General features: G+C 33.2%; 3 protein-coding genes across 4 annotated transcripts; 2 read left to right on the top strand and 1 right to left on the bottom strand.

Moving 5' to 3' along the window:
* The first annotated feature begins 2,120 nt into the window (after window positions 1-2,120).
* LOC111016019 (RNA-binding (RRM/RBD/RNP motifs) family protein) lies at window positions 2,121-6,973 on the top strand. The gene is made up of 11 exons (XM_088124179.1): window positions 2,121-2,712; window positions 3,220-3,755; window positions 3,859-3,948; window positions 4,051-4,290; window positions 4,694-4,915; window positions 5,015-5,306; window positions 5,386-5,696; window positions 5,789-5,898; window positions 6,082-6,131; window positions 6,249-6,322; window positions 6,411-6,973. Exons 1-11 carry the CDS (start codon window positions 2,367-2,369, stop codon window positions 6,501-6,503), a joined length of 2,364 nt encoding a protein of 787 aa, XP_087980305.1. The 5' UTR covers window positions 2,121-2,366; the 3' UTR covers window positions 6,504-6,973.
* A 148-nt stretch (window positions 6,974-7,121) lies between these two features.
* On the top strand, window positions 7,122-12,272 carry LOC111016021 (uncharacterized). Of its 2 annotated transcripts, none has more exons than XM_022291254.2 (5): window positions 7,122-9,810; window positions 10,525-10,623; window positions 10,754-10,798; window positions 11,326-11,463; window positions 11,698-12,272. In XM_022291254.2, exons 1-5 carry the CDS (start codon window positions 9,058-9,060, stop codon window positions 12,028-12,030), a joined length of 1,368 nt encoding a protein of 455 aa, XP_022146946.2. In that variant the 5' UTR covers window positions 7,122-9,057; the 3' UTR covers window positions 12,031-12,272. The 2 variants fall into 2 exon arrangements, with proteins under 2 accessions (XP_022146946.2, XP_087980306.1); XM_088124180.1 differs by having other exon boundaries at window positions 10,501-10,623.
* A 5,252-nt stretch (window positions 12,273-17,524) lies between these two features.
* Window positions 17,525-18,913, bottom strand: LOC111016022 (chaperone protein dnaJ 20, chloroplastic-like). Its single transcript, XM_088124182.1, has 2 exons — window positions 18,414-18,913; window positions 17,525-17,766 (listed from the first exon to the last, which is right to left on the bottom strand). The coding sequence occupies exons 1-2, from the start codon at window positions 18,867-18,869 to the stop codon at window positions 17,626-17,628; spliced, it is 597 nt and encodes a 198-aa protein (XP_087980308.1). The 5' UTR covers window positions 18,870-18,913; the 3' UTR covers window positions 17,525-17,625.
* Window positions 18,914-24,846: the final 5,933 nt, after the last annotated feature.

The raw sequence follows: 24,846 nt of genomic DNA, 5'->3' as shown, positions 1-24,846 counted from the left end.
AGATTAAATTCGTAAACTTTTTTTTAGTTCGTTAATTTGGCGAATTTAGACTATGAGTATGAAAAAACATAGTCTGAAAAAGGATGGAGGAGTCGAAGCGATGTTTTGGCAGACAATGAGCTATGTTCGAGCTCGCTGGATGAATATTTCTGTTAGAACAATTTAAAAAAAAAAAAAAAAAGCAACTACATCATTTTTTTTTACATCAAATTGCATATATAGGAGTAGGAGTTCAAAGGGAGACTTTGATGTTGGAATTTAGTTTATCCCCTTAACAATTTTTAATATTGCCCTTTAATCCATCAAATGGGCCAGAGAAACGACACTCTTTTTTGAGTGTTACATAGTTCAAATACGTGGTAACAGTTTCGTTTTTCGATATTTGATTTAGAGTCGTGGTGAATGTCATAATCGATTGAACTATATGAGTCATCTAAAGTTGATCTAAAACTTAGCCACATAGATTAATATGATTGAAATCGAGTTGAGGCATGCACTTAATTTTATTCCAAATTTGTATTGTGTCTTCATATATTTTATGCATAGTTTCAGGTTGATTTTTATCGTGTAACCCACAATTGTTTAAACAAACAAAAATAATAGAAGCTTTAATCGTCTATTTATTTTTTCGTACAAAGATAAAAAATGAAAATATAAAATTTTTTTTTTTGCAAGGTTAGTGTGGTAAATAATTTATAAAATATTACACTTTTACGTTGGAAATGCCACAGTGTAAATTTTGTAAATTTATGGACCAATAAAATACAGAAACCATAATATTGAATAAATGTGTCCCAACAAATTTATAATAATTATTCAATGATTTTTGTTCCTCCATGTATACTTTGTAGTAAATTATAAGTATTAGTTTGTTGAAATACATTGACATAAGTCTAGCTCAGTGATAATTGACACCTCTCTCTTATCATAAGGTTATGAGTTTGAATCTCCCGAACCAATTTCATGTATAAAAAATGTTAGAAACTAAAATAAAAAAACAAAGTAAGTGAGGGCACAATGTTGACCTGAAAGGTGATAGGAGACCACCAACATTCTCCTATTTGTAGGTGGAGATCATATATCTCGTGGTATCAATGTATGAAATGGTGTCTCTCGTCCGAGATGTCCATGTGCAGTGTACATTGAGCTTTGTGTACTTTGTATTGCATGCTTTTTGGCAAAATCGATCCACATGGCTCGATTGGATATCAGAGTCATGTTGCCCTAGATTTATATGATAACAATATATATTTTTTATTTTAATATTATTTCGACGCCTATTGAAAAAAAAAGCCAAAAAATATATATAAGCCTATAATTTAGAAAACGCTATGGTAATTTATTTGTTTCATCAGAATTTACATCACTCTTCACCAATTCAGCTTTAATCACAATAACAATGATAAAATAATAAAATTGTAAAATTACTTAATAGGTCCGAAACTTTTTAAATGTTGGTAAGTTGGTCAATAAATTAAAAAAATATATAATAACTCTTGTAATTTTTAATTTTGTATCACCATGAGCATAATTCAACGATTAAAGCAAATTCTTATTTTCTAGAGGTTAAATGTTGAATATACATCCTCACACACATTTGTTGTACTAAAAACTTTAAATTTTATGTCTAATAATAAATTATTTTTTGTTTCAACTGGTATATCTATTAGACATAAAATTGAATTTTGTGTTTAACAATGCTATGTTTACGGACTAATTTTGTGATTTAACCTAATAAAAATTGTGAAATTATTGGGACTAAATTAAAATAAAAATCAAAGTTAAAATATATAAATTAAAAGATGTAATTATGAGAGTTCATCGTCACAAAAATAAAAGAAATGCATATAGTTCATAATTGACATAGGTCTCCGACAGTAGAGATGTATAATTAATTAATAAATTGTTTGTGATTTAGAAATTAGTATCAAATATCAAGTCAAAATAAAAGAAAAAAAAGACCAATTTTAATCGGAAAAATCAACGCATTAAATCACACGCGTTTTACACGCGCAAGCGTACGGTGATCAAAACGCTCACACGCGAAGGGCGTGGTCCGAGTGACACAGGCAAGTAACCCCTTTCTGCTTATAAATCACGTCCTCGCAGTTAGGGTTTCTAATTTTTCCACCGCTCTATATATATTCTCTCTTTCTTTCTATCTTCCGTATCGTTCGTTTCTCTCTCCTAATCGTATTTAGGGTTTCTTCTTCCTGTCGATTTTTCAGCGCTTCGCTAATCGTTCGAACTTCCGAGAAGATTTCGTATTGTCCACCACCCGATTCGCGACGTTGAGTTTCTAGGGTTGTTTCGTCTTCAACGTTTCAGATCTGTGTCATTGTTCTGATAATTCTGCGATTGTCGAGATGCCTCCGAGGACGGTAAAGAGAGGGGCGGCGTCGGCGGGGTCGAAGAGAGGTGGGAGGGTTACCAGAGGGACGCCCAAGAAACAAGATCCGCCGCCGGAGCGAGAAGTTCCTGAAGAGACGGTGAAGGTCGAGGAGGTCTCGGTGGTTGAGGTTGAAACCAAGGAGCTTCGTGAGGAAGTCACGGTGAAGGAAAAAGAAAAAAGCCCTGTCGTCGAAGATAAGCCTGTAATTCAGAGTAAGCCGGTTGTTGTTGAAGAGAAACAACCAATTGCCATAGATGTCGAGGAGGTCGAACCTCCGCATGACGTCAGATCGGATTCGAAACAATCGGTTCCTCCGAAGAGTAAGTATTGTCTTTCGAATATGACTGGGTCTCTGTTAGGGCCAGAGCTCGTTGATTTTTTCTATTTGTATGTACAATTAATTGATGGTTATTGATGGTCTTTGTATGGGAAAGAAGTTAAGTATCCGCATTCTTTACTAGTTACGTGTCTCTTATTTTAAGTTATTGTTTGATCTTATTGTAATTGTGGGCTTCATACTAATTCTATCTGGTTGGAATAATATTGAGGAACATCGGTATATTATGTATTTGCCCTATATAATCACATCATTATTTTTGGGGACTTGAGTGTAATTCCATTGTCTACTTGACCTCGTTTGGTTACCTCACATTATTGAGGTTTTGTCAGTATCATGCGTGGGTGGGTATACATGACTAGAACCTGGACATTTTTTTATGCCAAATTTTAGGGCTGCGATTTAGTTGTTTACTTGTTAATATATCCAGTGAATTTTTTTTGAGTGTATTGTTGACCGGGATAGATCTTCAATGCACATCTCATTTCAGAAGAAGAAGAAGTAAAAGATGATGAGTATGGAAAGGATGAACGCTTGGATCTTGAAGATAATGATCCTGAATCTGAGCCCGAGGAGTATGGGGGGTTTGAGTTTGATGAAAAAGAAATTGAACAAGAGGATGTTCAGGAGGTGGTAGATGGGGATGGGGAACCTGAGGACAATGTGGGCGACGAGGAGGGTGAAGAAGATGTTGAGGATGTTCAGGAGGATCCCGAGGGCGAGGAGGATGATCAGCAAGCTGCTGAAGACCATGAACATGCTGGCATGGTCGATGCTGATGAGGAAGAGCATCATGAAGTATTCAAGGAGAGGCGCAAACGCAAAGAATTTGAAGTGTTTGTTGGAGGCTTAGACAAGGACGTAAAAGAGGAGGATCTGAAGAAAGTGTTCAGTGCAGTTGGTGAAGTTACTGAAGTGAGGCTAATGATGAACCCCCAGACAAAGAAGAATAAAGGTTTTGCGTTCTTACGCTTTGCCACAGTGGAAGAGGCAAAACGTGCTGTGTCAGAGCTGAAGAACCCAGTGGTATTTTTGACATTTTTGTAATCTTTTCCTGTCTATATAGGAGGATAGTAATACTAGGACCTACCACCTCAAGCTATTAAAATTTAAATTAATGAAATTCCAGATCAATGGGAAACAATGTGGTGTGACTCCAAGTCAAGACAGCGATACCCTGTTTCTTGGTAACATAAACAAGACATGGAAAAAGGATGCTGTAAGTTGCGGGTTTATCATTTTCCATTGATCAGGTGTTTTTTTTGTTCCAAGGAGTTTTGAATTTCCTGACATTATGATATTTTACTATACATGGATCCAGCTGAAGGAGAAGTTGAAACATTATGGAGTTGATAATGTTGAGGATTTGACGTTGGTAGAAGATAGTAATAATGAAGGGTCAAATCGTGGATTTGCCTTTTTGGAATTTTCATCTCGTTCAGATGCCATGGATGCCTTCAAGCGTCTTCAGAAAAGGGATGTGGTATTTGGAGTTGATAGACCTGCCAAAGTGTCTTTTGCTGATTCTTTTATTGACCCTGGTGATGAAATAATGGCACAGGTTAGCAATGAGATAACTATTTCACATTCTTCAATGGAAATATTGTGTTTGAACATTCTAATAAATTAACTTTTAGATACAAACTTATCGTATACCCAGTATTGTTTTAAACTTGTCAAAGTACCATAATTTATCTTTGGGTAACAAGTTCAATCTTCCAGGATTATATTATTCACCTGTTGTGGGTTCATTTGTAGCTACTGCCTTGGTTTCATTATTTACTTATGGTTTTGTTTTCTGGCCCCTTTAATTTTTTAGTTATCACGCTATTTTTCTTTTCAGTTTTCTGGTGTGTCCTTGGTTACGCACTTGTATTTAGTCTCATTTTCTCTTTAAATATGTCTAGTTTATGTATGGAGATGTTTTTCTTACTGTTGCAATTGTTGTTGTGTCACCCAAACAGGTGAAGACTGTATTTGTTGATAGCTTACCTGCCTCATGGGATGAAGAATTTGTTCGAGGACTTCTTAAGAAATATGGGGAGATTGAAAAAATTGAGCTTGCCCGGAATATGCCTTCAGCAAAGAGAAAGGATTTCGGTTTTGTTACATTTGACTCACATGATGCTGCAGTTTCCTGTGCAAAAAGCATCAACAACTCAGAGCTGGGAGAAGGGGATAACAAGGTCTATTCTTTTGAGGAATTCATGGCATTTACTTTCTAAGGTGCTTCTCTTGTACCTATTTCTGAAATGATTGTTTTCTGCAATTTCTATATCTATCAGGCTAAAGTGAGGGCTAGATTATCTAGACCACTACAAAGGGGAAAAGGAAAACATGCTGGTCGTGCAGATTTTTGGCCTGGGCGTACATCTGGACGAGCAGTTAGGGGTTCATGGGGGCGACCAGCTCCTCGAAGTCTTTCTGTTCGAGGAGTTAGAGGTGTTGGCAGTCATTTCCCACCTGTCAGTGTAAAGAGGCCTGGTGGAGTTAGAGATAGACGTCCTGTCATTGCAGTTCCAGTACGAGGAAGACAAATTGCTCCTGTAGCCAGGTCTTATGACAGGGGACCTCCTGGTATGTATCTTTTATTATTGAACTACAAATGTCATATTTTTATTGAAGCTTCATGACTGGTATTTTATCTTTTGTGCAGTTGCTTCTTACTCAAAGAGTAACTTAAAGAGAGATTATGGTCGACGTGAGGAGCTGCATCCATCAAGAAGCAGAGTTCTTGTTGATTATGCCTCCAGGGTTGTACCAGAAAGGAATCCACCCTATAGAGATGAATATGCTTCTCGGGCCCCTGGGTTTTCTGACCCACCTCGTAGAGATGCACCCAGGAGAGCTTATTTAGATGATGGATATGGCCGAAGGTTTGAAAGACCCCCTCCTCCAAGCTACCGTGATGTACGTGCACGTGATTATGATGCCATAATTGGATCAAAACGCCCGTATTCTTCATTGGTGAGATTTATGATAATTATCTCATCATATATTAGTTTGTATGTAAATGAGCAATTATCGTTCGCTGTTGACATTTTTTTGCCCAACTTTAGAGTGATGTGCCTCCAGCTTATGCTGATGCTGGTGTTCGTCAATCAAGAAGTCGTTTAGAATATGAATATGGTGCTGGTGCTTCTCAGTATGGAGATGCCTATGACAGCAGGTATGTCAACTTCTCTCCCTCCATTCTCAGAAATACATAGAGAAATAGAGCAAAAACTGCCATAAATGATTAAATTAATTGTGTACACTTTTATTAGTGGAAATATAAGAGAAATATACTAGTATTTATCTTCAGACTTTTAGTAAAGTGGTTTTACTAACTCGCCTGTCACCTTGTTGATAGGATTGGCAGATCTAATATTGGAGGATATGATAGTCGAAGTTCTATCTCAGGTGAGGGCTTATATTGTTGTTTGGCACTAGGCTGTCGATATGGAGGAGTATTGATGTATTTGTGGGTTGATATATAAATTACATTATACGCTTATATGGGCTCTCGATTGATTTCAGGTTCTTTTAGTAGTGACGTTGGTGGAATGTACTCATCCAGCTATGGTGGTGATTATATATCTCGTGGTAGCAATGTAAGAAATAGTTTTTTTTTTCTCTTTAATTTGACATTTTATTTCTCCAATTTCCTTTTGTTTTGATGTTGTCTCTTTCTTTTGATAGGTTGGTGGCAGCTCTTACTCTTCAATGTACCCTGGACGTAGTGTGGGGGGCAGCAGTTACATGGGTAGCAGTGGATCTGGTTCATACTATTGATGTGAGTCAAACTGCGCTTTTGTGTTGTGTTATATTTGTGTTTCTTTTTTTCTCTTTCTTCTCCTCGTTTTTCCCCTCCCACTCTTTCTATGTTGAAGACGACCTTTTGTTTCTGAGAGGAACGCCATGCTTTTTTCTAAGAAGAGTGATTGGTGGAAGTGGAATAACATGGTCACAAGTTATCTGTTTATGGAACAGACTTAATAAGAGAAAGAGGCTCCTGTAGGGATGTGGACAAATGTATGGAAGCTTTTGCATTACTGCCTACGGTTCTGGGAAGGAAAGTTTATCAAGATTAACAGCCTCTGAACTTTATTTCTAGAATATGTATTGAATGATGGATCGTTCTTGGTTAAGTTGTTAAGACCTTACTGGTTTTTGATATTTGTAATTCTGGATTGGAGCATGTAAGGGATCTTGTGACATATTCAGAAATGAAGAAAGATGTGCCTGATTGTGCATATTTATAAGTTGCATTTATGTTTTCTCTACGAGGACACTTCCTTAATGGAAGGAGGTGTTTTTACATCCTTTTTGTTTTGGAGTATGGACATCAAATATGGTTTGTGGAGGATAAGTGAGGAATCTGAATATTCTTATGCTTCCTTATTGGATTAGTGTCGTCTGGAACCCTCCATGGTTGTGTTGTATAAGACTGATCACACAGTAAGCAACAGGCACATTTGACTAAACGCAAGTAAGTCACCAATGTTTGATGCCAGAAACATCGAGGGCTCTCGAGCTATGCTCCATATATTTATAAGTTAACTAATGGCTTTAACTAGGAACTACTTGGAGCTTTTATGCAATATCTCTTCGATGACATTGGTATTTGGACTGGAATTGCTTATGGAAAAAGCTGGTAGTTTTTAAAGATTAGGTGGTGTGAAAATCCCAGCTTTCTATCTATATAGCTATTCTACAGAGGTTTTAACCCCCAATGGAGAAAAATACCAAAATGTTATATTACTTTCAAGTTGTGATAATTGTTGATGGGAACGGCATATTATTGACTGACCTGTTTGGGGGGGGGGGGGTGTTGTATTTGGTAACAAGTTGCAAGTTGCTATTTCTTATTGTTTGGAAGGAAAAAGATTTTCGAAGTCTGGGTTCATATTTTAACTGAAGTTTTGGAGCTCTAATATCAATCTCCAGTTTTCTTTTTTTTTTTTTTTTGGTGAATGTGTTGGTCAAGGAAGAGGCACAAATAAAAAGGTGATGCCCGTCCGCTGGACTTGAAAACCATGCATGATTTCATCATTAATTTCAACTGTTTTGAGATTATTTGCTTGGGAAACTGGCGCCGAGTTCTGTGTTTACAGACTTTGAGCCGTTTTCATTTCCTTTTTCTTCGTAGTTTGACCTTTTGTGTGGGAATTTGGCTTGATTGGTTTTCTTAGTGATAAAAAGTATTTTTAAATTTGAGGTCGTCTTCTTCCTCTCTACTTTATTGGTTACAAAGTTTTCAGGAGATTGATTTGATTAGTACTAAGCACCCGGTGGAGGCGCTTTTCGTGGTGCAGCACACAGCTTATGAAAAGGCTAAGCTTTTCCTTTGTTATTATATTATCTTTATTTGTACATGCTAATAGACATAACCCTTTCAATATCTTCGTGTAAACTATGTACATTTTTCTTGATTGATTTTTTTCATTTGATTAGTTAAATACGTTTGAGCCTGAATTATAAATGTCACGTCCTTTCTGCTATCAGATGCGTGGTCGAACAATCGTTAGTCCTGAAACGGCTTTCCCAACTGTTAGTAATGGCTATTGGCAAAGTATATTAATTGTTAAAATGTCTACAGGCCAAATATATTAACAGATGGTGGCAGCAATTTCATGCAAACGTTGATGAATATTGATGAATATTTTTATAAAATGTTGGGTGTTGGATATTTTTGGAATATCATAAAAATAAAAAAAAAAGGACGAAATCACTACACAAGTATTCCAGCATTGTTTTAGGGTGCGTTGTATTTAGTGAATTCAGAAACTTCAATTTATTGAATTATTCAATATTTTTAGTAAAATGTTTGTAAATTAGTGATAGTTGTCAACTAAATATTTAAATTAATTGTTGAATGTGAAATTAACTTTGTTTTCGAACTTCTATTAACCCCTACTACTTGTTTATTTGTTTTTTTAGTCCAACATGTTGGGATGGAGAGCATTGGGGATCGAATTGGTAAAATTTTGTTTTTTTAGTCCAACATGTTGGGATGGAGAGCATTGGGGATCGAATTGGTAAAATTTTGTTTTTTAGTACCTGGGATGGGGATTGAAATCACAACTTCATTGTTAAGTTGTGAGCTATTAGTGCTCGGGAAAATTTTGTTAACATTTATCAAATTTGTAAAAATTCTGAATTTTAAAATTTATAATTTAGAATTTTAATGAATGTTCACTACACAGTCCTTAATTACTTATGCAACCAAATTTAATGGTTGCAGTGCTGCATTTCATTTTATGCTGTGATTTGATATCCAAAGAAAAAGGATTATCTTATTAATAAATTCTTGTGAGAGAAATCCGGAAGTATCAAATGAAATTAAATGGAAGAGGATAGAACTATATATAAATTTAAATTAATAATGTCCGATAAAATCCCATTGCAATTGAATCTAGTTACTCGATTCAGTTTCCACTTTCCAAGAGCAAATTCTCGAAAGGTCGGCCATGGATGCGATCATGTCTTCTTTCACTCCCGCCCGCTGGCTTTCATTTTTCAACGATTCTGTCGTTTTGCCTCTGCAGTCTGCAAATGGTGGGAAAGAAGAGTAACCGCCAATTGGAGAATAAGGAAACCTGGTAATATATGGAAACCCAGCGCCATTGCAATCTGTTCCCTAGGTTTCATCGCTGCTCCTCCCACCCTCTTTTCAACAACATTCACAATCAATTCCTCCGCCAATCTGAAGTCCGTCGTCGCCAATTTCCGATCCACTGTTCAGATGGGCCGGAGGCAAAGCGACGCCGAACGCGGTGTTTGCACGCTCGCGATCCTTTTCCTGATCGGCATTTTCTCCTGCATTATGGTCTATCGCTTCCAAACCGCGACCATCCCATCGATTGCCGTCGATGTTTCTTCTGCTGCTTCCGGTCAGCATCGAGAGTGTTGCCGAGGCGCCGATCATTTGGAGCTGTGGGGAAATGCTGTGAAATGGGGCTCTAATTTCAAGTTGAATTCGTCGAGGGAGTGTTGTATGGCTTGTAAAGCCATGTGTGTAGGCGGGACCGGGCGGTGTTTGTGTGATTCTTGGGTTTTCTGTGGCAATGCATCTGCTTGCGGACCAAGATTTGGCGAGGTATGGCTTGGCTTCCTCTCTCTGTTTTTGTTCCATTTTTGGGTGTTCTGTGGGAAACTCATTGCAACCTTGAGAACGAGTTTATGAATGAATAATTCTCCTGTTCAAACTCGAGAAACAAAAGAAAAAAAGAATACTCAGGAATGTTTGTGATTTCATTTTTAGTTTTCTATTTCTAAGATTATACGTTCTCATAAGTTTTTGAGTTTCTTACAAACATGCTTGAATTATGAGTCTACTTTCAAAAACAAAAACAAATGTTTGAGAGCTGCTTTTCTTTAGGCCATGTTTTAGCCATTTTGTTTTCGGTTTTGCATTTTAGCTTATAAACACTACTTTTAGCTTCATTACATATTTAAAAGAAAAAAAAAAGTCTTCAAAATCTCAGCCACAATTTAAGGAAAAAGTTGTTTGATTATTATTATTATTATTATTATTTTTGAAATTTTGACTAAGAATTCAAATATACTTCCAAGCATGTCGAAAAATACAACAAAGAAATCGAGAGAGGAAGCCGGCATAGCATTCTAAAAACAGAAAACTAAAAATAAAATTGTTATCAAACATGAACTTGGTCTAGATTTTGAAGATGTTAAACTGTAGATTGAAGTGAAGCTTCATATTAAGAAATAGAAAATCAAAAGCAAAATGGTTCTGCACAATTTTTATTTCTTTTTTATTAATTTGAAGATTATAGTTTCCCCTGCGTGTCAGTGCTGGTTGAAGAAACAGGAGGATACTCTGAGCCCTATGCGGCATGAATCAGGAGATCATGTCATGTGGACTTCTGGCCTCCTGTTTACAAAAACACAGGTATATTATCCCTTTTGGATTTCTTCATATCATATCATATCATTGAACTTTTGCTTCAATTTTTTTCGTCTATATTCTGTTCTGAGGCTCACTGAATAAATGGCCTCTCTCTGTTTTCTCTTTTTCAAAGGGAATTATTGGCTTGGAGACAGAGTATGGGCTTTTCCGCATTGAGGTTGGTTGAAATTTGTGGCTTTCATGTTGCTGTTTTCTTCTATAAAATAGTGTTTGTACACATTCCTCGACTTTCTTATCATACTCTTGTTCACTTTTGCTATCGAGTTACATCGTGTATGCTTATTTGTTAATCACATGATGCTTGAGCATGAAGCGAGTTCAGCCCATTTCTCGAATTTATAGAAAATTGGTTAAATCCTGAACTTTCAGAGTTGTGTCTAATAGTTCACTTTAAATTTTGAAAGCGTCTAATAAGTTGTCGGACTTTCTCAAGCATCATTGTCATTGAGATTATTCTCTTGCTGATTTATCATCATCCATTTACTGTCCCTAGGCCTTCTAATCCATATGGATATAACAAGTCTGCTCTATTTCTTCTTTGGTGGACATTGCTTTCAAAGATAAAGCTACTCTCGTTGTTCTTCTACTTTCCTTGTATTTTTTGCGGCATTCATCAACCGGACTTCCTTAGGAAATATAGTGAGGATTATGAATTGACGTGATATTTGACTGTCTCTCTTTCAGCTTTTTCCTGCCTGCGCCCCGCATTCTGTGAACTATATTCTCGAGCTCTTAGCATCGAGACAATGTTTGGATTGCCAATTCTACCGTGCAGAAACTCGCGGAAGCTTCTGGTTTTCGAACGGGGATCATGTCGAAAATGTAAGCATAACATATCTAAGCTCTGCTCTGAAATGACTAAACATCATTAATGAAATGTGTACTCATTACTTCTTGATTGTTCAACGAATGAAAATGGCTAAAGTTGTTACTCAAGTCATTCATTTTCCGTCTTTTGATGGATTCATCAGAGAGATTAATGTCAATCGGAGTAGAAAAATGGGTATGTTCCCCAAAAATGATTGATTAAAGCATGGAGTTGTGTGTGCTTTGTAGGCTCCATATGGTCCTCCGTTTGGTGTAATCCAAGGAACTCTTAAAGCCCATGGAATCATATTCAACAAGATCCCTAAAGAAGAATGTGCAACCATTAGAAGAGGCTCAGTTGCCTGGGTTGGTTCTGGCCCAGAATTCTTTATCAGCTTGGCCAACCACGACGAGTGGCGTACGCCATACACCGTGTTCGGTTCGGTTCTGCCGGAAGACATGAAAATGGTGGAGAAAATAGCAGAGCTTCCAACAATATCAGAGGTTTGGTATAACATAAACGTCTCTGTTTTGGAGAAACCTATCCGTCTTCGATTCGAAAGAATGAAGACAAAGCTATAAGACATAGTTTTGGAGGTAGATTTTCAAGGAGCTGATAATCAAAGACATATTTTACCCATCTTACTTGAACATGATCAGAATCTGTTCTACAAGTTGTATTATCGCGCGCGCAAATATAGAGCTTTATGTTGGAGATTTAAATTTGTATAAAGCCGAGTTTGAATACATTTGATATATGTAAGTTTCTAATAGGTTTTAAAACTTCAAAAAAATGTAAAATTAAATGAGTATTTTGAACTTTTTATTTTGCGTCCATTAGATCATTCAACTATAAAAATAGTCTAATAAATCAGAGATATGTTAGACAAAAATTTTAAGATTTGGATACCTATTAAATTTAATACTTAAAGAGGGTCACATCCCTACTTTTTAATAACGTGTATTCTACTAACAATTTTAAATAGATATTTTTTAATGAGGTTTTTTTACTTTTTCTTTTCGACAATTTAATCTCAATGTTAGGTTTTTGAACACTTTGTTTTTTTAGCGGATTTTGCTAGAAGAGCAATGATTTCAAGCAAGTTACCACTGTCCATGCCAATTGCTGTTGGACGATCATCGCCAAGATTGATGATCTCCAGGCAATTCTCGATGAATGGAAACAGTTCAAGATGTCAACGAATGCGTCGGAGATCTTCTGCTGGTCGGACCATGTTGGCTATAAGCGATCTCGGAGACGTTGAACGAAAAATGGTGGCCAGTGACGATGACACTGACATCCTCTAAGAAGAGTGATCTAACGATATGGTACGATATAGAAGTTGGTTTTTAAGGTGGGAAATCGACCCTGACCGACCGATGCTCACCCCTAAAATTGGTTACTATTTAATCCCTACCGTTAAAAAATCTGTTAAAATTTAACGAAAATTCGAAGTTGATGGCTACTAGGATCCACGGGTATAAATTAAAGTGCCATTTGGGTTGGTTCACATTTAACTAATTACATAAAATCAGATAGAGAATAAAAGAGTTTTACTGACCTTCTTCGACGTGACCGAAGTTCCAATTTTGGATTTGATTTTCTTCTTTTCATTCTTTTGGAATAATGCCCCACAGCAACACCCCTAATACTTTCTTTTCAACAGAATTACTCAGAATCGGAATTGTCAAAATAAATACAAAAGTAAAAAAAAAAAAAACGAATTCATTGTTTTATTATTATTATTATTATTATTTTCTTAAAGGATCGAATGCATTATTAGAAGGGCCTGAAATATCTCCCTAAAATATCTTTTCTTTTTTCCTTTGAAGAAAGTTCTAAAATATCTTGTTACTTGATGAGTCGATGCAAACTAGGAAAGCCATTTAAGGCAGCATTATTATAGTCAACAAAAGGGACCGGACTTATGTTTTTGTTTTAGTTTATCAATTTATAAAAAAATAAAAACAATAACCTTCCTCCGTCAACTTACCAACCGTTTGTTTTAGTCTCTCGACTTTCAAAAGAACAAATATTATCGTCTTTGATATTAGTTTACCACTAGTTTGCCTACTACTTGTCTCAATTCAACATCTTTATGTAGCTTTAATATATGTTCAAATTAGTTCGATATTGTACACTCGAATTCACTTTTTTAACTAAGGTGAAATAAAAATAAAGATGAAAATAATAATTTTTACTAGTGAAAGAAAGGGCAAAGTTCTTGTTCCATTCTTTTACTTGCCAGTGAAGAAAATGCAAAGTTCTTAGAGCTATTATTTTACTTGATAGTGAAGAAAATGAGTTTTGGGTATTTCATTTACTTACTATTAATTGAAGAAAAAAGTACCATTTTTTTTACTAGTAAAAAAATATATATGGAAGTTGTTGGGTGTAATATTATACTTACAACAATATTTACTTGTTTACCCGTCAAAATTTATATATACATTTTTTATTTTATAAACTATATTTTGAAAATACTTAGGTTGGTTATCTTTGTGCTAACGACTCCTGAAAATTGACAAATAAAAAAGATAAATAAATAAATATTATATATACATACACACTTTAATAACGAACTATCAATTTTTCAATAATGATCAAAAGGTGATCACTAGTTAGCACCTAAATATTTTTTTTTATTGGTGATGGAAGACGGGTGATGACATGTCAATATCTAAATATTTTTCTTATATTAATCCAAACACGACTTCCTTATTTTTCATAAAACTAAGGAGCTATCTGAAATCAAAGAATTTAATGAAAAACAATATTGTATTTTGTGTTTTTATACATGCATTTAGTAGTAGATTTGAAAATCGAATCTAAACCTAAAAAATTGTTCAAATATATTTGTACACCGATGATAGTTGCCAACTAAATATGTAGTTCAATCTAAAATAATATTAATTAATTTATTAATATGCTATACATTCCGTAGAATTATTATTTTATAATAGCATATAATTTATATTATATAATATTCGACCTTTTTTTTATTTTAACAAAAATTAAATGAGTTTATAACTTGAAATAATACATTTATCAAAGTTTTATCATTTTTAATGTAAATATGTATTTTAAAACTTCAAATTCAAAATCTGAAAGACATTTCAAATATAAAAATGTTGTTTTCAGAATTTATATTATCTAGATCGTACAATTCAAAAACAATTTTGGAAAATGAAAAAGGCAAACACATATCGAATTCACTAAACCTGAAAATAAGAAACAAAATTCGAATCCCATAAGAAACGAGAGTCTTGACTTGTACAACTATTTTTCTTCATACTTATCCATAATAGGGCTGTTTTGGAATTTGGGCAGAAGACAAATTGTGAGTTGATTAAATACAGTGTCAAAAAAGGCACCCTGCCAACTGTGAACCAATTAGGTATCGACAGGTGTCTCAATTTTAATCTCAAGTACCTTTTTTTCTTTGACAAAGTTCAAAACTGTCCCTCTCTTGTCTTCCCTTTTTCCCCACTTTCACTGCCATCCATTTATTGGCTCTATCAATGCCCTCACATTTAGGATAAAGTCCATCTCAAAGGTGAGGTTTGTATGGTTTGAAATTGAGATATCGAACCTATGTAGTTGTTTGTTCCGAAATTTACGAGTCGTGAATTCACAAATCAAACAAATTATTTCGGGTTTTGTTTCACAATTCAAACACATCAACTGCATATCTCTATGAGTGATGCGGGGAAGAAGAAGAATGCATTAGTTTATGTTGATTTAGTTAACTGTAGACCGAGTTGTTAATTTTTATTGATTGTTACTCATGGACTGTTTGATAACTATTTCGTTTTTAATTTTCTACTTTAAAAAATTATGTTTATTTTAATAATGTTTATAAAAACTATATTACAAAACAAAGTAACACATAAGTGAAAGTAAACTTAATTTTTAAAAACAAAAAACAGAAAGCAAAATGGTTATACCTTAATATTTTAGAACTAATTTTGTTTAAAACATAACTTCATGTTAGTGAAATATAAAAGAGGTTTTCTCCCCATTTGGAAAGTTATCCGCGTGTTTAGGTTGAATGAGACATTTTTTTCCGTGGTTCTATCAATATCAACACGTCAAACATCTCATAAACATTTTTGAGTCCCGTTGTACTCAGTCAAACATGGTTTGCTAATCTATAATTTCATTTGGACTTTGTCATTCTTTTTCTTACTAGTGAAGAAAATGCAAGTTGTTGGTCTTTTTTTTACTTATCAACCAAGAAAAATGAAAGTTGCGTTGTTTTTTTACTTGCCGGTAAAAGAAGCAAAAATTTTACATAATATCAGCACTCGTATTTTATGTTTTAAAAAAATTTAAAATTGTCAAATTTTTATAGATCGTAAACATTTTTTGTTTTTTGAGTATAATATGTGGGATTGGGGATTCGAATTCATGACCTATTGGTCAGATACTTTAACCACTTAAACTATGTTTGGTTTGGCGATCGTAAACGGAGCGTAGACTACATATCATAAATAAGTATTTTTCTTATCCATAGTGATGTTTTGTGAGTTGATGAGATGACAAACAATGAGTTGATAAAAAACAATGGCTCTACCGCGAGCCAATTATGCGCCGACAGCTGTCTCATGAAGGTCTGCATCTCAAATGCAATTTTCTGTGGCAAAATTCAAAACTGTGTCTCCATTTTCTCTAAAGTGGAAACACATTCCATTGCCTTTTTGCCCACTTTTTGACTTTGAAAACCAAAAGATGTTGAACCATTAGTTGGTGGATTGGATTTCAGTTGGCACATCCATTACACCTCACATTTAGGATAACTCCACATCAGATATTTGTGTGACACATGTCATGGGTGAAGTTTGTATGGTTTGAAATTGAGATATTGAATATATCTTTAATATATGGAACGGTTTGTTCTGAACTATAAGTTTACTAATCCGGCCAATTAAGTATAAACTCAGGCCTATAAATCACGAATTCACGAACCAAATATGTTTCACAAACTTAAGTTACTTTATCGCTACAGCAAACCCATAAGTAATGCAAGCACGAATTCACTAACCAAACACGTTTTACAAACTTAAGTTGTTTTACCGCTACGACGATCTCGATGAAGAATAATACGTTAGTTATGTTGATTCAGTTAATTATAGGTGTCAATTTGTTAATTATAGGTTAATTATTTTGTATTGATTGTTCCTTCATATTTTAGAATTAATTTTATCTAAGACTATATAAAGGCGTATTTGGTTCTTATCACTGTCAACCTGTCAAACATCTCATAAATGCTCGATCTAAATAGAAAATAGTACCTACAATAATGATGACTTGAAAATTAAGTAGATATGACGCCATTAAAAATTTAAAGCGATATTTTAAATTTTATATATGACATCGTGTCCACTTGCTTATTAGGTCACATCACATCGACTAGACAACTAATTCAATAATTAAGGTAAGAAATCTCAATCATCCCATATCAAGTGACACAATAAAAATCTTAATTAGATTGTTTTTTAAGTTCAATGGAGAGTAGGGATTTGACCCTCCAACCTTTAGAGAGAAATTGAGTACAGTACTAATTCAGTTACGTTCATGTCGGTTAAACATGTCGACGAGATCTTAATTAGAACTAGAGTTGATGCATTATCAAGGACAAAAACTCATGGCATGACGCCAAAGAATTCAAGGAGTAAGAAAGAGTACAAAATACAACAGCTCCTTCAAAGTTAAAGAACCGAACTTGAAAGTAATCGCCTTTTTTTTGCATATGTACTCACGTAGAAAATTATATTTTTATTCAGAAGAAGTCTGCCCCATTCCAAGTGATTATGGATTATGGGTTGTGGGTCAACTTTGCAGTCATCAGCATGAATCATCTATCTGGTTAGCAAATAAAAAATTAAAGTCCAAAACCAAGCCAGTTGTTGGCAGCTGCTCCCATTTGAGCCCAAAAGTATTGAATTCTTTTGTAGTTGATTTGCTATTTCTAAGAGCCATATTTGTTCTCACTTTTTGGCAACTTCTTAAGCAGATTATAAAAACCAGAAAAAGAAGGCTAATGAAGAGGAATAATTTTTGGGCACAGAAGAGTAAAAACAAAATAATTTATTATCAAATGGGCCGTATTCTATTTACTTGTGCTCAAGTATGAACATACTGAGTCAAACATGGTTTGCTGATCTATAATTCCATCAGACCTGTTCATTCATTTGCCGGCGCATTCGAGCTCCCCAGGAGCTATTGACTCTTACATCCTTGTCCATGCTTCTTCTTTTCAATTCTGAGAGCTGAGCTTGCCAACAGTATTTCCATCCACTTCTCTCCGGAACTCCCTGAACCAAAATCAAATCGGAAGATTCAATATTATGATGCTAGATGGAAAAGTAAAATTGGCAAGTGTGCTAATGAGAAGTATGGTTTCACTGAGAGGGGAAAAGGATTTCTGGGAAACATAGACGAACAACTTTCAGAGGTGCCAGAACACGACTAGATCATGAGAAAAACTGCAAACTGGCATGGCAGTATATTGAAAATTAAAATTTATTATAACGAGTTTCCATATTTGGAGTAAATTATCAAGAAAACAGCAGCCATTGCAGAACAAAGCACTGAATAAACCAATGGAAAATCCTTGCTCCAAAGAGAAACAGCTTTCTATCGATCCTCCCGCGTCTGTTCTCAGATAGAGACAGAGGGAAAAACAAAGAGGAAAGAAACAAAGAACCAGGAGCCAGAATAAAACGGCGTTTTATTTCTTCACTATCACAAGATCTAAAATCAAATAAACATCTGAGAATTAGATCAAATCCTTCACTTATCTTCTCTCGGAATAGCATCCGAGAAATTGAACACAGAATTACCACAAAAACAAGGCGGGCAAAAGAAAAAACACATAAGATCCGAAATCCATCAACAATCAAACGCAATTAACCCTAAAAAATCGATAATACAAACGAGAATCGATAATCTGATTCAATACCTCATCGGCCTCGTATCGTCTCCGAGCAGAGAACGCGACTTGAAGGCCTCTAACCATGTCTCTGTCATACAGCGCTCGCCTCCTCGGATCGGACAATGTCTCGTACGCCTCCTGTACGCGAATGAACCTCTTGGTATATTCCTCCGCCCGGCCCGGCGGCGACACGTCCGGATGGTACTTCCGGGCGAGCTGCTTGTACGCGCGCTTGATTTCCGTCAAGGATCCGGACTGAGAAATTCCGAGCAAATCGTAGAAGGAGCCATCGGCGACCCCGGAGACGATCCCTTCGTTGAAGGAGGCCTTGGCTTTGATCGAAAGAGAAGGGAAGCGCGTGGAACTGTGGAAGAAAATCCGAGATCGGTGGCCGGAAAAGGACCGCCGGCCGGTAATGCTAGGGTTCGAGGGGATGTAGAAGCGGGATTCGCTTCCTGATAAGGTAAAATCGGAGCACTGCATCTCTGTGTATCTCTCCGTCTGCAATCCGTTCTCTGCATTTTCTCTTATTTATAGGAGACGTCCACAGCTGAGTCATCTGTACGAAGCTTTATCTACAATAAAATATAGTTTATCCCTTCAATTTTCTTTTTCCCAAATTTCAAAGAAGAAAAAAAACTTGAAAGAAATGATCTGGTGTATCCATTTTTATCCTATAATTTCAATTTTCATTAGTTGCTTTTTGGATTTTTTTTTTTAACAAGAGATTTCTAAATCAATATAACCTCTAATAAATTTTTATTTAAATAAAGGTAAATTTATATCATTTATCTAAAGTCCAATTTATTAAAATTGATACAACTTACCAAGTTTATGAATAAATTCTAATTTTACACTTTTGAATTGTAGTTTTTCTTTTTGATGAATTATCAATCTGGTTTTTCTTTTATATATACAACTAATTTAGTTCTCGTTTTGTTTTAGTTTAATCAAGTTTTTATAGTACAATATATGGGGTGGAGAATCGAACTCACAGTCTATTAGTTTGAGATATATGTCAATTACGGTTGAGCTATGCTCACTTTGACTTTCGTTTGATTTTAAAAGTTTTAAGTCAATTTTGTTTAGTCGGGTTAAATCTTACAAACTTCCTCTCAATAGCACGTTTTTTTTATGTACACGACTCTTATGTTTTTGGTTGATTGATGATATTAGCCAACCGTATAAAGGTTTAGGTATGAGTTCATATATAAGAGAAATAGGTAGATGATCTATTTTGTTTAATCAAATCATAGAGACCAAATTAAAATTAAATTCAAGTTACATAAACTAAATTGAAATTGTTTCCAACACTGTGGACAGTGCTTTAGGTAAACAGATTCCTAATGGAAGCTATTTTCTTAGGTATTTTTATTACTTGTGATTCTTAAATTGATTGATATGTAAAGTTCTAGAAACAAAAATGAAAAATCTAAATGAGATAAATGTATGATTTGGAGAAAATAAAAATAAAGAATAAACAAGGTTTAAAATAATATCTACTCACACGAGTTTGCCGGTGTACTAATTTTTATGGTTAAGGTGTTGGGATTTTTGTTCGTATTTTATTGTTTGAGTTTTTAAATTTTCAAATTTAGTCTTCAGTTTTTTTTTTCCATTTAATTTAAAATTTAAAGTCCATGAGCCAAATTGAGTAGTAAAGAAAACTCTAAGGACAAAAGTTCAAATAATGTTTTTTCATACTTTAAACTTTTATTTAATATAATATTTGTATTGACAAAAAGGAAAATATTTATTCATTTTGGATTTTCATGCTTTTTAAAAGTGACAGTTTAGATTCATTCATTTGCATTTCCAACTCATTTTTCATTTATAATTTTAGTAAGACACTTAATTCACTAAATTGATTGGAATGTAATAATAAATTTGTATAAAGAATCTATAAAATTTGTGTTAAAGTTTGGTAAATAAGAGACTAAATTGTTCATTTTTTAACAAGTATAAAAATCAGAATGAATATTTTGAAAGTACAATTATTAAAATAAACAAAAATTTGAAAGTATAAAGTTCAAATTTAATATTTGAAAGCAGAAAGACTAAAATTAAACAGTATGTAAAAAAATACTGTTTAAACCTAAATTGTGGTTTCCTCATTTTAAGATTTCATGAAAATTTCTACTAGATATTATTACATTTATTGTCGTTTTTTTTTTAAATTTTTAGATATAAAATGGTTCGAACCTGAATATTAGGTATCAACGTTGGAGGTGCACATTTATTATATGTTACATCACTATGATTTCGAATTGAATCCATTAAAATTAAAGAATTATTTATAAGTAAAAAGGAAATTGTGGTGTGAAATGTACTATAAAATTTTTCCTAAGATTCTTTGTACTTGCGTCCACGTGTTTCTGACACGTGGCTTTTTATTTCTCTTGAACGGATCGCTTGTAGAATTGAAAATAAATAGCTGTCAGCCTGTTACTGAAAAAGGGAAAAAAATCAATTATAAAATGAAATTGATGAATATGGCCAGCTAGAGGATCGGACGCATTGGTAATTATTTAATTTTCATTGTGTGAGTTTAAAAAGTAAGTCGGTTTAATAATTATTTTCCTTTTATGTTACACGAATTTAAAATGTGAATACAAACTACTTTCCTTGAAATGTGGTTTTCTTCCTTTTTTTTTTAAATTAAACCAATATATTAATAATAACGTAAATTTACTAACATGAGTATAGTTTAACAGTAATTGACACCTAGTTAAAGCGAGCATAGTTTAGTGTTTATTGACATATACTTCCAATCATGAGGTTGTGAGTTCGATATCCGCACATATTGTACTAAAAAAAACAGTAATTGACACCTATTATTTTTCTTGGGCTCGGAGGTACTAGAAAAATTGTTTGCTTTTATTGTATTTTTACCTTTTTTTTCCAAAAAAAAAATCTTGACTCTAATATTAAAAAAAGAAGATGTTGCTTTCCTAAGTGAATTTTTATAATGTAAAGACAATGCATGCCTATTGCCTCAATTTATGGTTCACAAATAAATAAATAAAAGCATTGGTATTGATGTTGATTATTTACAATATAATCAACCAAATCTATGGCATTATCATTCAAATCTTTATGACTAAATAAACTAATGAAAATAGCTAAGGGAATTTGACTATTAGTTTAGGGCATCCTCTTTGTATCCCTAATGGCAAAGAGGACAATCAAACAAGACACAAGAACCCTCGAATTTAATATAAGAATAACTAAACCAATATAACAGACAAATCGAAATTTTACTATTTCAATCATTTTTATTGGAAATTTATGTGTTGATACGTTTCTAGTATTTAAATGAAACAAATAACATAGTTCAAATGATACGCCACACTTAATTATATTATAATAAAAAATTGAAAATAATATATTTTAAACGGTAGTATAAAGAGATTTGACTTGGAATGCATGTATTATATTATATACATCTATTTGTTTTTGTATATAAAAATTTTGTATACTATCTCTTAAAATGAAAAATTTAGATCTGTACAAATTTATACAATGAATTTCTAAGATATTAATAAATTTATGTCATGACTTCGAGTATGATTTGCTTATATAAATATAACTTAACTTAACTGATCAAAATATTACTCGGTGGTTTTTATTGTATCTAAAAAGGTAGTAGGACATTGTACAATTATTTTTCATACTATTTAAATTTATTTTCAACTTATTGGTATCATGTAGTAAGATGTATTTCATATGTTGCAAAGTTTTATAATGTTCATCGTATAAATTTATTTTTAAAATGGGCAAAGCAAACAACTTTAATCATAAATGGTCAATGCGAACATATGATATCAACATATTATCTTTTCTAGAGTTGATTCAATCTCTCGTCCCATTTTTTAGACTATAAAATTAACAATAAAAGTTGATGATAGAGATAAAAATTAATATTTAATTTATTTAAGTTTTCCAATTTTTGCACATGGATATGTAGTTCACTGGTCACTATCTTTACTTTATCATCAACTATTTAATAAATATTCAACCTGTTTTGAAATCTAATATTTAATCTATTAAATATGATTTCTTTTAAATGAAAATAAGATTGAACGTACAATTTCTTATTCCAAAATACATATATGAATGTATTAGATTAGGTTCGGTTGTTAGATATATCAAATATTTATTTATCATAAACATTATTTGTTAATTAGGTAAATGAACAAAAATATTAAATTTCTGTTAAATAATTTATGAAAAAATACTAATAATAACTACAGCAACTAAAATAATTTTGTATGCAAAATTTAAAAATTAAGATAAAATGTGTGATGCACCATTCGGTGTTGACACCCAAGAATCAGGTTCGAGAGTCGTCCTGTATCCATAAATCAAAAAATAAATAAATAAAATATGTGACGGTTTAGAGATTTTAATTTGCCGCCGTTTTAGTTTACGATCCAACACGTGGCGAAATTTGGTTGATCCGATGGCTGAACAAGTCAAAGTCATAAAGTCTTCGTTAAAACAATTAATTATTTAATACAAAGTCTCCGTTAAACACATTGGCAATCAGACTTTTCAAGAAAGGAAAAAACAAAGAAAGAAAATTGAAAACAAAAGGTATACTGTTTCAGTGTTTTGGAGCAGCCCCTTGGCCACATCAAAGGGGCAGTTTTTCCTTTTTTAATTTTTATTATTATTATTTTTTTAAGTTACTGGTGCATTGTTATTTATAAAGTGAATAGTGGATGCCACTTGGATTTTTTTTTCCCAACGTCCCAATCAGATACAGTGAATATATTATATAATATATATATATGGTCGACAAAGGAACTTTCAATTTCAATTTTTTGTTTTTTAAATTAAATTTAAACTAGTAATGTACTAATATCATCATCTTTCACCTCGAGTCACAAGAAAATAGGGAAGAATCGGTGAAAAAAATATAGTATTATTATTATTATTATTATTATTATTATTAAGTTCCAAAAATGATAGGAAGGTAGATTATGCCGTCAATCTAACCTAGATTGATTGATAAAGTATCTACGTTGAAAAGAAATAATAGATCACGTAAAGTTTTTCACTACTTTTATTATAAACTTATAATTTGGCGGGTATATAAATTATTAGTTAATTTCCCTTTCAAGCAAAGGATTGGGGATTCAGTGGTGTAATATTAAGAGGTCGTACCACATGAGCTTTTTATTTTTTTTAGAATTAGAATACTCCATTGAAAATGAAGGAGGGAGTTTTAGATCTGCGGCACGTAAAATGATAATTATTGTACTATTAGACTTCATTTTGTTTGGTAATTACCTATTCTGAGATTTAAAGCATATGTTTCCTTCTTAAATACTTTGTCGCTTATTTCAATTTGACTATCGTCGGTTAAAAATCAACTTTGTTATATGTATTTTTATTAAATTTTGTCAAAGCGATCCTAACTCAATAATAATTAACATAGATCTTCAATTATGAGATTGTGAATTTGATCCCCACCCCACATGTTGTACTAAAAAAAATACTTTTATTAAATTTTACTAATATTTATTATTGTCAGACAATATTCATTTCGACATATTATTTGTATTGATAATAAATTATAAAAAAGAAAATAGTTTAGCCGGTATTGGGATGCGATTTTTCATCGCCACGTGTCAATGTGCCATAAGTTGGAAGATTTCAACTCACCTTAATAGTGCAATAAGAGTACTATTATAAAAGTTATGTCTCTTTTTTAGATACGTGAAATCTATTATCTCTCGAGCAATAGATCAAACTTGTAGTAACTTGAGTGTCAAAGCTATTTATTTTTTTTTTACAGGTTCATTTGTGTTCGTGAATCATTAAGATCGGAGCTTCCAAATACTTGGTCATTTTTATGATCAAAAGATCGACATATTATTTTGTTTCACGTCTATGAGATTGGTATCGTTCATTGACTGTAAAATAAAATTAAAAAATAAAATAAATCGACACTAATAATAGACTACATGAGCAAAAATGAAGTTTAACCGGAAAATAAGAAGAATGAATGAAAACGATCCCTCTGCTTGTTTTTCATGATAAAAATGGGAAATATTGCAAGTTTAGAAGAATCTTTTTGTCAAAATAAAAATTGTAAAATAATTTTGAGAAAATATTTATTACGGGAACAATTTATCTGCTTCCTTTTTGGTTGAAATACAAATAAAAAATCTTTTAAAAACAAAGAAAAAAATAAACCAGTGAAAATTTCCACTGTTTATTATTTTCAAACTTTAACGTCACAGTGCTTCTAAATTGACTGTAATATTTTGAGATGTCATCGATTTGAGTCTCCCATTATTCTATTAAAAAATTATTCATTACTTTTTTTTTAAAAAAAAAAAACTCATCAAAAGGTATCGTTTGATTGGATGAAGATAAGATTGACGTACACGTTACAATACGCTGCAATACAGCAGATCACAGCTCTGTGTTGTCGTCTTCATCTTCCCAC

This window comes from Momordica charantia (assembly GCF_013281855.1).
Source record: "Momordica charantia cultivar OHB3-1 chromosome 5 unlocalized genomic scaffold, Mcharantia_2.0 BLBB01000005.1, whole genome shotgun sequence".
NCBI lineage: Eukaryota > Viridiplantae > Streptophyta > Magnoliopsida > Cucurbitales > Cucurbitaceae > Momordica > Momordica charantia.
This window is presented reverse-complemented; position numbering and strand designations above follow the sequence as displayed.